The sequence below is a fragment of the Lucilia sericata genome, unplaced genomic scaffold (genome assembly GCF_015586225.1).
Source record: "Lucilia sericata isolate MDLA Ls3-8-SP2 unplaced genomic scaffold, ASM1558622v1 Contig000939F_arrow, whole genome shotgun sequence".
In the NCBI taxonomy this organism is placed as follows: Eukaryota; Metazoa; Arthropoda; class Insecta; order Diptera; family Calliphoridae; genus Lucilia; species Lucilia sericata.
Window position 1 is genome coordinate 123,538 of NW_023994925.1, and position 16,837 is coordinate 140,374.

Below are 16,837 nucleotides of genomic sequence, written 5' to 3' on the forward strand. Positions count from 1 at the left end.
CTTTTAAAGTAACTAATCACCTAGCTGGTCGTGGTGACCCTTAGTGGTCCCCAGGAACTGTTGGATTCAGATTCATATACATGGTCATAAATCGACTTTCACGGATTCTTACTAATAACGCCGTTATTCGTACGATTATATAACATTAGCAATCGATTTAATCCTACGAAGTATATGAAATGATTCTAGTTTTAATTGAAAGCATAAAATCATTCTTTTAAACGTGCTTAGAAATTTAGTTTAGAGTTAAAATAAAATATAAGGCAAAAGTACTATTTAAACAACTCTAACAAATGTTTACACAGTGAATTCATTGAATTGAGAAAATAAACTCAGAAATGAAAACTACACAAAGTGGATGGAGGAAGGATGTTAAAGTTGATGGTAATAGCAATAATGGTAAGAAGAAAATACACAGTACTATGTTTTCTGTACACTTACCTTGTCCTTTGAACCAGGTAATCGTGGGTATCGGATATCCTTCCGCTTCACAATTTATTGATATTGTATTGCCCAGCATTATGGCTGTATCCATGGGTTCAAGATACCAACGTGGTGCAACTGTAAGAACGTGATCAAATAAAAAGAAAACAAAATTTTATTATATTTTTTATTTTTCTTTCGGTTATTTTTGTATAATTTTAGTTTTATTTACGAAATGTTTGCGTTTGCTGTTGTAGAGCAATAGTTGTTAATAGTATGAGGATTTTTATTTTATGGAGTAAGGCTTCGAAAAGGTATACAGAGTTGAAAGTATACGAAAAAAAAAATAACAAAATGAGCAAAAATGTTGTTGTATTTACTTATTTCCTTCTTAGGGAAGAAAAGGAGTTAAAAAAATACATACTACTTAGTATATATTGTGTAAATAAACCTTAATACCGGATATTGATGGGAAAAGAAAGAGGTCATTATAGTTAAGGAGTTCGAAAGAAAAGAAAATGGTATAAATGCAGGCTTATTGGGTGAAAATATTGAAATTTTTTGAAGCAAGAAGAAGAAGGTGTTTTTGTTAAATAAATATTAATTTTTTTCTTAAAAAAAAGATGTCAGTTTTAGTGCATGAATTTCACAAATGTCATATATAAAAGTCTTGGATTATAAACCAGAGATTTTATATCAAGTGCCAAGACAATCAAGGTCCTTTTACATGAGAGACACACAGATGAAAAAAGAAATATACACGCCTGGTACCAAATTAACACCAAAGAGTTTATAATTTTCCAATAACATCCGTTGCCAAAGTATATACACTATGTAATTTCGAAAACGCAACGTTGTCAACATTGCAACAATTCGTTGTCGAAATCTAAGGGATTGTTTGTCAACAGTGAGCTAACCATGTTTGTTAACATTTCGAGAACGGATGTGTATAAAATTTAGATTTCGACAACTAACTGTTGCAATGTTGTCAACTTTACATAGTGTTATCGTACGTATGTATATACTTCCGGATGGTATTACAACATAAACAGTTTGGCGTGTATATTTCTTTTTCCCTCTGTGCAGGAACAAAGCATTTTGAATTCAGCAGAATCCGAAACGGGTCTTAGAATTGAAGATTGAAAATATTTAGCTTTTGGTCATATTTTATACGTTATAAAATGAAAGTCCAAGATATCTCTAATAAGGTAGAAGATATAAAAGAGGTAAAACCTTTACATTATAGTCTATAGATAGGACTTTAAGTTGGTATAACAAACTAATAAATTATAATTATGAAATCTTCGCGCTGTTATAATGTCTCAAATCTATTCCAAAAATCGTAGGACATGATTGGTTTTCTCTGAGATTTGACTTTGTGTAACCTGCCAAAGGCAACAATCGTTTGATTTCTCCGAATGCTTTCCTCTCCCATAGCTTTTCGACAAAGTGCCGTCTTTAACAGGGACAGCTAATGACAACATATTTTATTTTATTTCGTTCGGTATGAAAACCTTAGAAGATACAAGACTGTATAAGTCTGTTTTAATGGTCGATATCACGAGATTTAGTACTTCTAGCAGCCACGTCGAAGGCGTAAATTCCAGCTAGTAGACATTAAATAATTCTACTGGACAAAATACCCCTCGCATTCAACGTTAAAACCTCTTAAAGGTCACAATATAAAATCTAAATATATCAGTTGGGAGGTTGTGGGTTTGATTTTAACCTGAGACCCTGGTTATTAAAAGAAAGTTATTTTCTTATTTTGGAAGAGTATATTGGGTTTGTGTTGATGTTTGTAACGCACAATAATACTATCATTTTCTAAGTCTATTTAGCTATGTCCGTCCGTCTATCCGTCCGTCCCTCCATCCGTTCGTCCATCTATTGTCACAGGGACGAAGCCTATTGAAAATGGTTAAGATTGGTCGATTATTTCACCTAGCCCACATACAACTGAACCTCCGAATAAACCTTGTTATCAAACTACAGGTCGCAGTTTTGAAGATAATTCAATGAAATTTGGCACATGATCTTCTATGGTACCGGAGTCAAAGCTTATTGAAAATGGTTAATATGGGTCCATTATATACACCTGAACGCGACGAATAGGGCTTTTAAACTAAATCAAATCTTATTTTTGTAACAGGTGTAGGGTATTATATGGTCGGCCCCGCCCAACTATAATTTCTTACTTGTTTTTATATAATTTTGTTAAATTTATTAACAAAATTAAATACAACATCATAAACTAAAGATAAGATTAATCCATCACAAAACCCTCATACATTTCAACACTTTTAATTAGGAATTTTTGTACTTTCAAATTCCATTCAAACAATACATTTCTTTATTATTTTTATACCAGCATTTTTCTCCATATTTATCTTACCTCGAACTTGTAATTCAGCAGTGTAATTAACTTTAGCAGCTGCATTACTGGCATAACATGTATATTTTCCACTGTGTTTAGCACTGATATCCTTGAATACCAGTAATGAATAGAATTCTTCCTTTTTTTCGGTAATCTTTAATAGGAAACAAAATGAAAAATTACAAAAAAAAAAATCTACTATGAAACATATAAGAAAATTAAAGGAAAACGTATTTGGGGTAACTGACAAAAACTCATTGAAAGAAACCACACAAATGCTTTCAAATATCGCATTGGTTTCCTTGAAAAATTATTTTTTTATTTTTGTAACTCTTAACTTTAGCAAATAATAGATTGAAATGTGTCTGCTAAAGCTTTTTTTACATTGTTCAAATTTCCAGTTTATAAGATTTCCCTTACGCTAAATCTTCTCCATACACAGATGATGTGTAACCTTGGGGATAATGTATTAAATTGTGTGTGTTATTGAAAATAATGTATTTGATTTTCTTTTTTTCAGATTTAATTCTTTCTTATACATATGTATGTAGTTTTTACTCTTTTATTGTGGGTTTTTAAAATTTTACCTGTAAGCTAGATGGTAAAGACATGTCATCCTTCTTCCAACTGAAATATATTGGCATATCACCGGAAGATACTGCACATGTTATTTGTGCTCTACCACCCTCTTGTAGATTTTTGGGAAATTTAAATGGTTCTATAACTGGAGGACCTGAAAAATAATAACAATTTGAAGTATGCAATTTAGATTTGTATAAAATTTGTTTTTTTTTTCTTTTGAAACTGTTAGAAAATAATTTGTATAACATATTTTATTGTAAGTAGTATGGTCGTTTCAATACCCTACACCGTAATATCCGTAATATCCTTCTTTCTTGATATATGTAACCTACTTTATGGCAAATTGTTCAAATCCTATGGAGCTTTAAAATTCATAAATATTTTAAAAAAATATTCAGAATAATATTTTAATGTCCGTAACGATTTAATTCTGCATATAAATTTAAATTCCTCTTGATTTTTGAAAATTTTAATTTTGTAATATTTTTTTTTTCATATCAAAATCTTCCATCCTTGACAACCGTTAACTTAGGCAACAACAAAACAGCACACAGCTTCATATGTTCTTGTTCGAATCATTAATTATAAACATTTAAACTAAATACAACAACATATGAATAACATATGAAGCTGTATGTTGTTGTTGATCTTGTTTTCACTGATTTTGCCTGCAATGACAAAAGTTCAAATTTTTTACAATATTTTCATTTGTTTATATCGCTGTTATTTGCTGATTTTGAACAGGAAACTTTCGAAAGCATGTCTTATATAAATATAAAGATTTGGATCCCGGAGATACCTGTAGTCTTCAGAAAATGAACCTTAACAAACATACGTACCGACGAAAGGATAGACAGACAGACAAACAGATGGACGGACGGAAATCTTTAAACTTTAAGTAAGAAGACTAAAATTTTCAATAAGAACTTGAGTAAAGATGAATGAATACATTCCTTTACTAAACAAACAACTCCACTTTTTGACAACCATTAAAATACCTTAAACAATTCACAGTTAAATATTTAATATGCAAAAATTTACTCACTATTGACATTCAATTGCATGTCACGACGAGCCTCCTCACCAGTGCGGCTTTTAACAATGCAGGTGTACATGCCCTGATCACGATTAGGTTCAACATTCTTGATGACAAGATAACCTCCCTGTTGGACAGGACCTAAAGTATAATGGTTATCTGAAAAAAAAAAAAACACACAAAAAATTACCAATACAACTAAATTCATTCAAATATAGTACAAAAAGGATGTGGAAAATGTTTTAAAAAACAATCTACAACTACAAACTATTCACAATGAATAGGTATTTGAGTTGCTAAAACTAACGTTCAGTGGAAGTATGCAGGATGGATGGTTGGTTTGGTGTATAAATGAATACAAAAACAGTTTCACAATCAAACATTCATATACATTCATGCAGTCATGAAAATAAAAAGTATCTTCTGCTATTGAAAGCCATACATGCATGAATGTCTAAATGTTTAGATCGGTGTATATCTGTTTGTGTAAATATGTGAAATATTCATTACTTTCTACACTCAATCTAGTAGTGAGTGTATCTGTGAGTGGGTGATTGTATGAATGTTTGTATCTGTATACATATTGGCAATTTGTCTTACTTGTTGTCAGTTCATGATGTCCTTTCTCCCATCTAATTTGTTCAATGGGATAACCGGAAAATGGACAGTGTACTTTTATATCTTCGCCGGCGACAGCTTTTATTGGTCCAATGGCTCGCACATATGGAGGTCCTATGGCAAAAAATATACAAAAATTACATAAAAAAGAGGTTAATAAAAAAAACTACATAATTTATGTATATACATTTGTAGATATACGTTTAGGTATGATGGGTATAGGTGGTTTCAAACTGAACATGGGTAAAGGCATATCCATGTAGAAATATTGTCATCTATAGTGTTTTTGAACATTTGAAATACTAATTTATGTAACTGTTTTAACAGGATACATTTACTACAAATGTTCGTATGTATTTTTTTTTCTTATGTTTTTATTGCTGCTGCTGCTGTAATTTTAGCTGATGTTATACATAAATGACATTTTGACATTTTGTGAACTTTTGCTTAACACATTAATTAAAAATAAACATTTAAATGTAGTACTTCATTCAAATGTGTATTCAAAAAATAAATAAATATTGTACTACGTTTATAATAAACCAATTATGTATGACTTTATGTGGGTGTGATGTTTTATTAATACATGTGTTTACATTTTTATATAATGAACAAAAATTAATTTTGATAGAATAGTTAAATTAAATTTTATACATGAGATGATCAGCCCAAAAATTTTATATAACCATAATGCTAAAAAATTGTTCCGCATATTTACATATCGATCACCCAGTACAAAAGTGACATAACTCAAAAATTGTTTTTTTTTTAGAAAAGAGATCAAATTTTTTACAAATTCTGAAACATAAAGAAAGACATAACGTTTTTTTTTTTTTTTTTTTTTGAACAGTTAACAACAACAAACTACACCAAAAATTTTGAATTGAGTCACTTTAGTACTGGGTGTGCGATATATGTATGTACTAGAGAATCATATGTAGGAATACTTTTCAACATATGAGTGTTAATGCACTGAACACGAGAAAATAAAAGATAAAAATAAAATTTTTGAACATATTGAACAGAGATCAAGATTTTCAATCTTAGTTAGTTAGTTAGTTAGTTAGTTAGTTAGTTAGTTACGTTAGTTAGTTAGTTAGTTAGTTAGTTAGGTAGTTAGTTAGTTAGTTAGTTAGTTAGTTAGCTAGTTAGTTAGTTAGTTAGGTAGTTAGTTAGTTAGTTAGTTAGTTAGTTAGTTAGTTAGTTAGTTAGTTAGTTAGTTAGTTAGTTAGTTAGTTAGTTAGTTAGTTAGTTAGTTAGTTAGTAGTTAGGTAGTTAGTTAGTTAGTTAGTTAGTTAGTTAGTTAGTTAGTTAGTTAGTTAGTTAGTTAGTTAGTTAGTTAGTTAGTTAGTTAGTTAGTAGTTAGTAGTTAGTTAGTTAGTTAGTTAGTTAGTTAGTTAGTTAGTTAGTTAGTAGTTAGTTAGTTAGTTAGTTAGTTAGTAGTTAGTTAGTTAGTTAGTTAGTTAGTTAGTTAGTTAGTTAGTTAGTGAGTTAGTTAGTTAGTTAGTTAGTTAGTTAGTAGTTAGTTAGTTAGTTAGTTAGTTCGTTAGTTAGTAGTTAGTTAGTTAGTTAGTTAGTTAGTTAGTTAGTTAGTTAGTTAGTTAGTTAGTTAGTTAGTTAGTTAGTTAGTTAGTTAGTTAGTTAGTTAGTTAGTTAGTTAGTTAGTTAGTTAGTTAGTTAGTTAGTTAGTTAGTTAGTTAGTTAGTTAGTTAGTTAGTTAGTTAGTTAGTTAGTTAGTTAGTTAGTTAGTTAGTTAGTTAGTTAGTTAGTTAGTTAGTTAGTTAGTTAGTTAGTTAGTTAGTTAGTTAGTTAGTAGTTAGTTAGTTAGTAGTTAGTTAGTTAGTTAGTTAGTTAGTTAGTTAGTTAGTAGGTTAGTTAGTTAGTTAGTTAGTTAGTAGTTAGGTAGTTAGTTAGTAGTAGTTAGTTAGTTAGTTAGTTAGTTAGTTAGTTAGTTAGTTAGTAGTTAGTAGTTAGTTAGTTAGTTAGTTAGTTAGTTAGTTAGTTAGTAGGTTAGTTAGTTAGTAGTTAGTTAGTTAGTGAGTTAGTTGGTTAGTTAGTTAGTTAGTTAGTTAGTTAGTTAGGTTAGTTAGTTAGTTAGTTAGTTAGTTAGTTAGTTAGTTAGTTAGGTAGTAGTTAGTAGTTAGTTAGTTAGTTAGTTAGTTAGTTAGTTAGTTAGTTAGTTAGTTAGTTAGTTAGTTAGTTAGTTAGTTAGTTAGTTAGTTAGTTAGTTAGTTAGTTAGTTAGTTAGTTAGTTAGTTAGTTAGTTAGTTAGTTAGTTAGTTAGTTAGTTAGTTAGTTAGTTAGTTAGTTAGTTAGTTAGTTAGTTAGTTAGTTAGTTAGTTAGTTAGTAGTTAGTTAGTTAGTAGTAGTTAGTTAGTTAGTTAGTTAGTAGTTAGTTAGTTAGTTAGTTAGTTAGTAGTTAGTTAGTTAGTTAGTTAGTTAGTTAGTTAGTTAGTTAGTTAGTTAGTTAGTTAGTTAGTTAGTTAGTTAGTTAGTTAGTTAGTTAGTTAGTTAGTTAGTTAGTTAGTTAGTTAGTTAGTTAGTTAGTTAGTTAGTTAGTTAGTTAGTAGTTAGTTAGTTAGTTAGTTAGTTAGTTAGTTAGTTAGTAGTTAGTTAGTTAGTTAGTTAGTTAGTTAGTTAGTTAGTTAGTTAGTTAGTTAGTTAGTAGTAGTTAGTTAGTTAGTTAGTTAGTTAGTTAACCCAATTTTGTCAGAATTTAAGTAAATAAAATTAGTAAAATATTCGTTGAAAATCTTAAGTTAAATTTATATTGCAAATGATGTCACATATTTTATAAATATATTTTATAAAATTTTTTGAACAAAAAAGTTTCAAAAACCACCACTGACTTTTAAATATTACATTCAACTCAGATAATTCAAATAATTAAATTTTGAATTCTCTTTTTTCTTTTGCAACAATAATAATTTTCAACATGTTAATAATTTAATTATTTTTATTTTGGTTATTATAATTGTTATTTTTTTAATTTATTCATTGGGCACTAAAGGTCTGCGCCAATGATATTTTTTTAATTTAAGTCTATTTTAAATTTTTTGTTCTTTTTTCCAGCGTTTGTGTAATATTTGTATATATGATTTTCATAAATCGCATTATGTTAAAAATATATACATATAATAAAAACCAAAATAAAATAAACAGATGCATACTAATTGCTTTGAACAAAAATTTTAAATTAAATACAATTTAATTATAATAATCAAGTAGAATAACGGACCATTACACAAATACTGCAAAATGTACATTCAAAACACACAAAGTGGATGGTGTATGGAAGTGCAAATTTTTTTAATTTAATTTGATTTTTTGCTTATTATATTATGCACAAAAATAATATATATATATATTTTTTTTAATTCTAAATTAGTGTTCTTTTAATAGATGTGTAAATTAATTTTATAATTAGAAACTACTTAATAAAAAAAATATGGGTAGAATGTTATATTTTTGACCTCGTATTTGCCGTTTTCTAACTCTCCTCTCAAAATTGTAAATAAATATAAAATAACTATTTTTAAGTTATTATCTTTTTCAATTGATGAATTGCTATTGAAATGCAAAATAATAACAATAATTGCATATTTTTTAATAACTCATTGATATTAGTCTTATTTCAATAATAAACTAATATAGTCTGCTGTCGAAAGATCTTCAAAGGAATCAAGTCTATGCTAGTACATTTATGTAATCACTTCCAACAGTTAATAGTTTTTTTGAGATGTAATTGTACATATGAATTTTGGCTACCGATCGGTGTTACATTTAATTATGAATGATCTTAATTGAATAATATATAATGGGTTTTGTATAATGTGATAGCATAGCACCCAGTGTCCAGTAATTACTGCTACCAACCTCGATATATTCCATTTATTTCGGTGTTTTTCTTTGAAATAAGGCCACATTAACAACATTATCAATATGTTTTATTGTACCTAAGACGATGCTTATTGAAAATTGTTGAAAGCAGTCCATTATTTCCCCCAGCCTCAATACATCCAGGTATCGAATAGCGCTTTGAAACTCAAGAATCCTAGCCCACATAAATTACATGAACGTCAATAATACACAGCAAAAATTTTTTAACATAGAGACTAAATCCGTACTTTTCTCCATGATTGACTTGAGATCCCATTTAGGACCTGCTACCGATATCACCTTAATCTCATATTAATACATTTAAATAGAATCATAAAAATCGATGGAAATAGAATCAATATTACTGTATATTACCAATATTTGATAGAACCCTTCATACCTTCCTCTTCAGTAATATAAGGTATGATATTCAAATACGGTACTACTGACCCTTGGGCGTATGCGTGTTTTAAATTAATTTACATACATATATTGATCATACGCTACATGAACACAATAAACACACATAAAAGCACCCCTTATAACTAACATGAACGTCAATAATACAGACCAAAAAAATTTTAACATAGAGACTAAAGGGATGAAACTTTTCTGACTCCGTACTTTTCTTCATGATTGACTTGAGATCCCATTTGGGACCTGCTACCGATATCACCTTAATCTTATATTAATACATGTAAATATAATCATAAAAATCGATGGAAATAGAACCAATATTACTGTATAATGCCAATATCAGATATAACCCTTCATACTTTTCTCTTCAGTAATATAGGCTATGATATACAAATACGATACTACTGAACCTTGGGCGTATGTGTGTTTTCAATTAATTTTCATACATATATTGATCATACGCAACATGAACACAATAAGCACAAAATTCAACGAATTATTCCTCTTGGCTGTTTAGAAATCATTTATTCCATGTTCTGCAGGCACATATACAAAATATAGATTGTATATTTGTAAAATTTATACATATATTATATATTTACTCATATAAAAATACATATTTATGAATGTACATTTGTTTATGGACATATAAATTCTAGGGACATTAAAAGAACTTTTCAAATAAAGCAATTCATATATGCGAGTATTTGTTCATTTATTTATAAATGTACGAGAGTTGACTTTTCAATTATGTTGTAATATTGCATTGATTTAAAAAAGAGGTTTTTCTTTTCTGTTAACAATTGATACGATATATAGAATTAATATTAACATTAAAAATATACATATGTAAAATTGATCTTCTATAATATTGATCTTCTATAATGAATGACTTTCACATTTGATTCTTGATTTCTTTAAACATTTGAAGAGAGTCTTTTAAGATTGTCTTCGTATAATAAAACTTTATAAATGTACTACAGTTGATGTTTATATAATTATAATGGAGATGAACATTAATGTATAATTTTATGCACAGTTCATACATACATAAATATGTATTGTAAATGTATGCTTAGTAATCTGCTACAAAATTATAAAAACAAAATTTTATTTTATTTATTGCAAATGTCTAATATCAAGAAACTGTACCGCATATCACGTAACTGTACATATTTGATGTGGTTATATGATAAAAGGTTCAAATCGGAAGGCCCGGTTGTATGGAAGCCTTGGCCGATATAATAAAATTTATGCCGAAAAACAAATTTTACCAAAATTTAATATAAAAATTGCGACACATGCAGAGAAAAAACATAGTTCGACATGGTTACTATAACTACACCATGTTTACTGGAACAATATATTGTTTTCAAAAACATGTAATTATTATTTTAATCAGATTTTAACAATATTTTAGTTATTATAAAACTTTTTCATGTTCAAGGCAATTATAAATTTGAATATGTTTCACTGGAACATAATTATTTTTACAACAACTAAATAATGATAACAATGAAAACATATTATGTTATTTACAACCATTATATGTTATGTTGTATATGTCTGCTGATACAACAACAACAACTTTAGCCATACACATCTTACTAAGACTACAGATTATTTTTTCGTGTGTAGTATTTACTCGACAATAAAATGAGTTGAAATAATTCTCATTTGGTTTACAACATTAATGTATATTGTGAAGCAAATTGAAATTAATTATTGTAAGTATTATATATTAATTTATATATATTTTTTACACTGTTTTAGAAACTGTTATTTTACTTATTCAGTAAAATTTATTTTGATTTCGATAAATATTTATACCCTACACCACTTTAATGGGGAGGGTATATTGGGTTTGTGCTGATGGTTGTAACATACAAAAATATTCGTCATATACCCACCTTAAAGTATACCAATCGGCTTAGAATCGTTTTCTGAGTTAATTTTGGACGAGGCCTATTGAAAATGGTTAAAAATAGGTCCTTTATTTTACCTAGCCCCCATACAATATAACCCCCCGAAAAAGGCTTCTGAGCTCATAATTATGTTAAATATACCTGTATATCGATAAAAAAGTGGCACAACTAATTTTTATACAAGCCTCGATGACCTTGCCAAATTTCATAAAGATCGGGCCTCATTGTATGGTCATATGTATGGTCATAGTCCCCTTCAGAAAATTACTTGAATGTCCAAAATTAACTTATAAACACAAATATCGCGATGAAATTCAGCACAAATAAATATTATATAAACATAAATACATTCACAAAATTTTATCGGGATTGGTCCATATTTGCCTCCAGCCCCCATATAAAGACTTTTTCAGAAAATTAATTTTTCATCCATAAATTGCTTAAATGTATCGGAACAATGAATTATTATGAAAAATAAATCACATTTAATATTCATAACTGGTGTAGGGTATAATATTGTCGGTCACACCCGACTATACTTTCTTACCTGTTTTATACGAAATTTTGATCACATTGGATCTTAACATGATTAAGTATAACAATATTATGATAAATAGAAAATATTATGATGAAATACTTCAACGGTATTTAATCATAATATGATATTTTAAAATTGTTGCTCTTAAGTAGAACATGGTTATCACAACTATGTTTTTTCCTCTGCGTGCATGTACTTCTCACATAAGATTTACATCTCGATCAGGTCTAATGCAGGTTATGTAATTGGAATAAAAAGACATCATTTCATTCACCATTAGAAATTAATTTGAGCAAAAAAGGGATTTTGACCAACCCTAATGTACATATTAATACATTTAATATTAGTGCATTATACCGTTGGCAGTATATGTTTGTAACTACATTTGTATTTATATTTGCATCACTGAAGTACATGGATAAAGGTCAGCAATAGCGAAATAATTTGACAGTACTAGTTATAACTTTAATTATTAAATTGCAGTGCATTCTAGTGTTCAATACGTTAGCGGACTTTAGTCATTTCATTAGTACTGAGCAGTATTTGCAGCTCACCGATTAATATCACCAGTACAATGTATAAATACACAAATTTTGTTACATAGAAAAAAACTATGCAAGTAAATTTCTATGTAAAAGTACAAAACATGAATTTGTGCTTATTGAAACGCGGGTTGTATATCTATATAGATTTTTTGTTCATGTCTTTAGCATTAAGGTTTTATGTAGTTTATCATTTATGCAAATTATATGTCACATACGAGAATGCTCTCATAATGAAATCCACTGTGTAGCTTAATGTGAATTGCATTAATGTACATTTGAATATGAATATATTTTGTAGATATTGACACAAATGGATGTGAGGGACTCTGTCGATGTATGTATGTGATGGGAAATAGCAGTTATTAGACACGCCTAAAATATACCAAAAATTATTGAAATTTAATTACATAGTTACACATGTACATATGTATTTGTATGCATATTAGATAAAACGCTATTTGGTCATAGAAATCAATAATTATAATTAGTTTTAAATGTATATTTGAAGGTTTAAGCTTGTGTGTAATTATTACTAAGTATAAAATTTATACAAAATTTTTATAATTTTTACATAAATTAATTTGAAGCATTAAAAAGTACTTAACCTATAGGTTATACATTTTTACTTAAACATTGTATTTATCACATTTTGTATCAAGTGACATAATGTTAATGGGACGTTGGGACTAAACTGAGTCATAGTGTCCATGTCTATAAGCATAATGACATAAAGTCCATGGATTTCAAAGAGTCCATTTATCAAACAAAGTGTAATTTAGCGAAGCGGGTATTCGAAATACCCAAGAATTTAAAACCCCTGCGAAAGCCGGCTATCCAGGACATTTTTTCAAAGGAATGCGGATGAAACAAACGTATTGTTACGCTGACCTAAGTATATAATTTATTCCTTTAATTAAAGTAACATTTTTAAATAATAAAATTCCTTAAATCCATAGTCATAGAATCTTATCTTTAGCATTAAAACTGTATTTCGAAGAATTAAAACAATTGTTTACACAATTTTCAATAAGTATAAAATTTTATTGAAAATAATTTACCATTTAAATTTTAAAACTACTACATATACATATGTACACATGTATATAAATGTGTGAAGGTTAATTTGTAGTAAAATTTAGTTTTCTTGTTAGTTTATCTTTGGTTACATACTCATGCTGTGCAAGACTTTGTATAAAAGCAAAGCCCAGTAAACATTCAAATGCTTAATGGATTTCGATTTCCAATAAATATTATGTTCTACACTACCTAATGAGTTTGTTTAAAATCTCGTTATGATCAAATATACAATTAAAGTTTCTTTAGGCATTATTCTGAAAACTATAATAAAATAAAACAAAATTTTAAAATCTTCAACCTAGTCCACGGGTTAGAAGGTTAAATATAAAACCATATTCCCTGAGCTGATGTCACTTGGAATAAGGTCACTTGGGAATAATTGCCAATGAAAGAGTGTATATACTTGATATTAAGGGAAGAGAACTAGAGATTTTTAACCTGACGATGTTAGTATGACGTTAAGTATTCTGAACGAACGAATTCAGACGAATGAAGAGTATGCGGACTGAAGAGTAAAACTCTGAAACACTTTTTTTGCAACGAGCAAGTTCGTGGTTAGTATAACGTGAAGTATTCTAGAAGAACGAATTCAAACTAATAAAGAACATGCGGACAGAACAGCAAAACTATATGGAACACTTTCTTTGTTATTGCCAGGCTTTAGACGCACAGTACACATCCTGCTTATAATTTAACCTAGTCCTCATACAGGGGTTTCTTACTAACCTCAAACGTTTGTTGGGTATTAAAATCTTACTATTTGTTTGAGTTTTTGTTCAATTATGGTAACAGTTTCTGGTTTTAAACACTACAAATGTCTTTTAGTTTATGTTTACTTTGAACTTTGTTAGACAGAAAGCAATTTTTCTTTTTTCAAAAAGACAAAAAAAAAAATATATATAAAAAATTCAATTAATTTAATGTTTGTTTTTAATTAAATTTTAATATTTTTTTTTATAAAAAAAATGAAGATATGCATATAAAAGGCGTAGAAAAGAAAAAAATTAAATTATTTGCAGCAGACTAAAGAAACTTGTAATTATTATGAGAATGGTTACAGTTCTTATAAAAATGTCTGACTATTGCAAAGATTTTAAGATAAGATAAAAAGTGTTGTTTTATAAATAAAAAGAATTTATTTAAAGAAAACAAACAAATATTTTTAAAATTTTATGTACTTATTTAGGCGACTGCGGTAAGTTAGTTGGTAGCGTTATAATCCGTTAGTAAGGAGGTCAAGGATTCGATGCACACAGGAAACTCTGATAGAGGCATAGATGTATTTATTGCTGATAAAATGTAACTAATTAATTAACCAATTAACTAAACTAACTAACTAACTACTAACTAACTGAACTAACTAACTAACTAACTACTAACTAACTAACTACTAACTAACTACTAACTACTAACTAACTAACTAACTAACTAACTAACTAACTAACTAACCTAACTAACTAACTAACTACTAACTAACTAACTAACTACTAACTAACTAACTAACTAACTACTAACACTAACTAACTAACTACTAACTAACTAACTAACTAACTACTAACTAACTAACAACTAACTAACTAACTAACTAACTAACTAACTAACTAACTAACTAACTAACTAACTACTACTAACTAACTAACTAACTAACTAACTAACTAACTAACTAACTAACTAACTAACTAACTAACTAACTAACTAACTAACTAACTAACTACTAACTAACTACTAACTAACTAACTAACTAACTAACTAACTAACTACTACTAACTAACTAACTAACTAACTAACTAACTAACTAACTAACTAACCTACTAACTACTAACTAACTACTAACTAACTAACTAACTAACTACTAACTAACTAACTAACTAACTAACTAACTAACTAACTACTAACTAACTAACTAACTAACTAACTAACTAACTAACTAACTAACTAACTAACTAACTACTAACTAACTAACTAACTAACTAACTAACTACTAACTAACTAACTAACTAACTAACTAACTAACTAACTAACTAACTAACTACTAACTAACTAACTAACTAACTAACTAACTAACTAACTAACTAACTAACTAACTAACTAACTAACTAACTAACTAACTAACTAACTAACTAACTAACTAACTAACTAACTAACTAACTAACTACTAACTAACTAACTAACTAACTAACTACTAACTAACTAACTAACTACTACTAACTAACTAACTAACTAACTAACTACTAACTAACTAACTAACTAACTAACTAACTAACTAACTAACTAACTAACTAACTAACTAACTACTAACTAACTAACTAACTAACTAACTAACTAACTAACTAACTAACTAACTAACTAACTAACTAACTAACTAACTAACTAACTAACTACTAACTAACTAACTACTAACTAACTAACTAACTAACTAACTAACTAACTAACTAACTAACTACTAACTAACTAACTAACTAACTAACTAACTAACTACTAACTAACTAACTAACTAACTAACTAACTAACTACTAACTAACTAACTAACTAACTACTAACTAACTAACTAACTAACTAACTAACTAACTAACTACTAACTAACTAACTAACTAACTAACTAACTAACTACTAACTAACTAACTAACTAACTAACTAACTAACTAACTAACTAACTAACTAACTAACTAACTACTAACTAACTAACTACTAACTAACTAACTAACTAACTAACTAACTACTAACTAACTAACTAACTAACTAACTAACTAACTAACTACTACTAACTAACTAACTAACTAACTAACTAACTAACTACTAACTAACTAACTAACTAACTAACTAACTAACTAACTAACTAACTAACTAACTAACTACTAACTAACTACTAACTAACTACTAACTAACTAACTAACTAACTAACTAACTAACTAACTAACTAACTAACTACTAACTAACTACTAACTAACTAACTAACTAACTAACTAACTAACTAACTAACTAACTAACTAACTAACTAACGAACTACTAACTAACTAACTAACTAACTAACTAACTAACTAACTAACTAACTAACTACTAACTAACTACTAACTAACTAACTAACTAACTAACTAACTAACTAACTAACTAACTAACTAACTAACTAACTAACTAACTAACTAACTAACTAACTAACTAACTAACTAACTACTAACTAACTACTAACTAACTAACTACTAACTAACTACTAACTAACTAACTAACTAACTAACTAACTAACTAACTAACTAACTAGCTAACTACACAGAGAAAACAGATTCGTTGTGATAACCGAATTTGTTTCCAATCGAATTCAGTCGGTTCTCACAACTATCCTATAATTCGATTGTAACTACTGTAAAATTCGGTTCCTGTTATTGAATATATGGTGTACACAACTATTTTAAATTATTTTTCGAT

General features: G+C 28.0%; 1 protein-coding gene across 1 annotated transcript in view; it reads right to left on the reverse strand.

Annotated features, from left to right (window-relative positions):
- Positions 1-16,837, reverse strand: part of LOC119609145 (Down syndrome cell adhesion molecule-like protein Dscam2) — a 92,258-nt gene that overhangs the window by 36,100 nt on the left and 39,321 nt on the right. The window contains exons 11-15 of the mRNA XM_037963859.1: positions 5,019-5,150; positions 4,428-4,577; positions 3,388-3,533; positions 2,819-2,954; positions 442-561 (exon numbers count right to left, since the gene is read on the reverse strand). Coding sequence (XP_037819787.1) covers positions 442-561; positions 2,819-2,954; positions 3,388-3,533; positions 4,428-4,577; positions 5,019-5,150 — 684 coding nt within the window. The remainder of the gene's footprint in view (positions 1-441; positions 562-2,818; positions 2,955-3,387; positions 3,534-4,427; positions 4,578-5,018; positions 5,151-16,837) is intronic.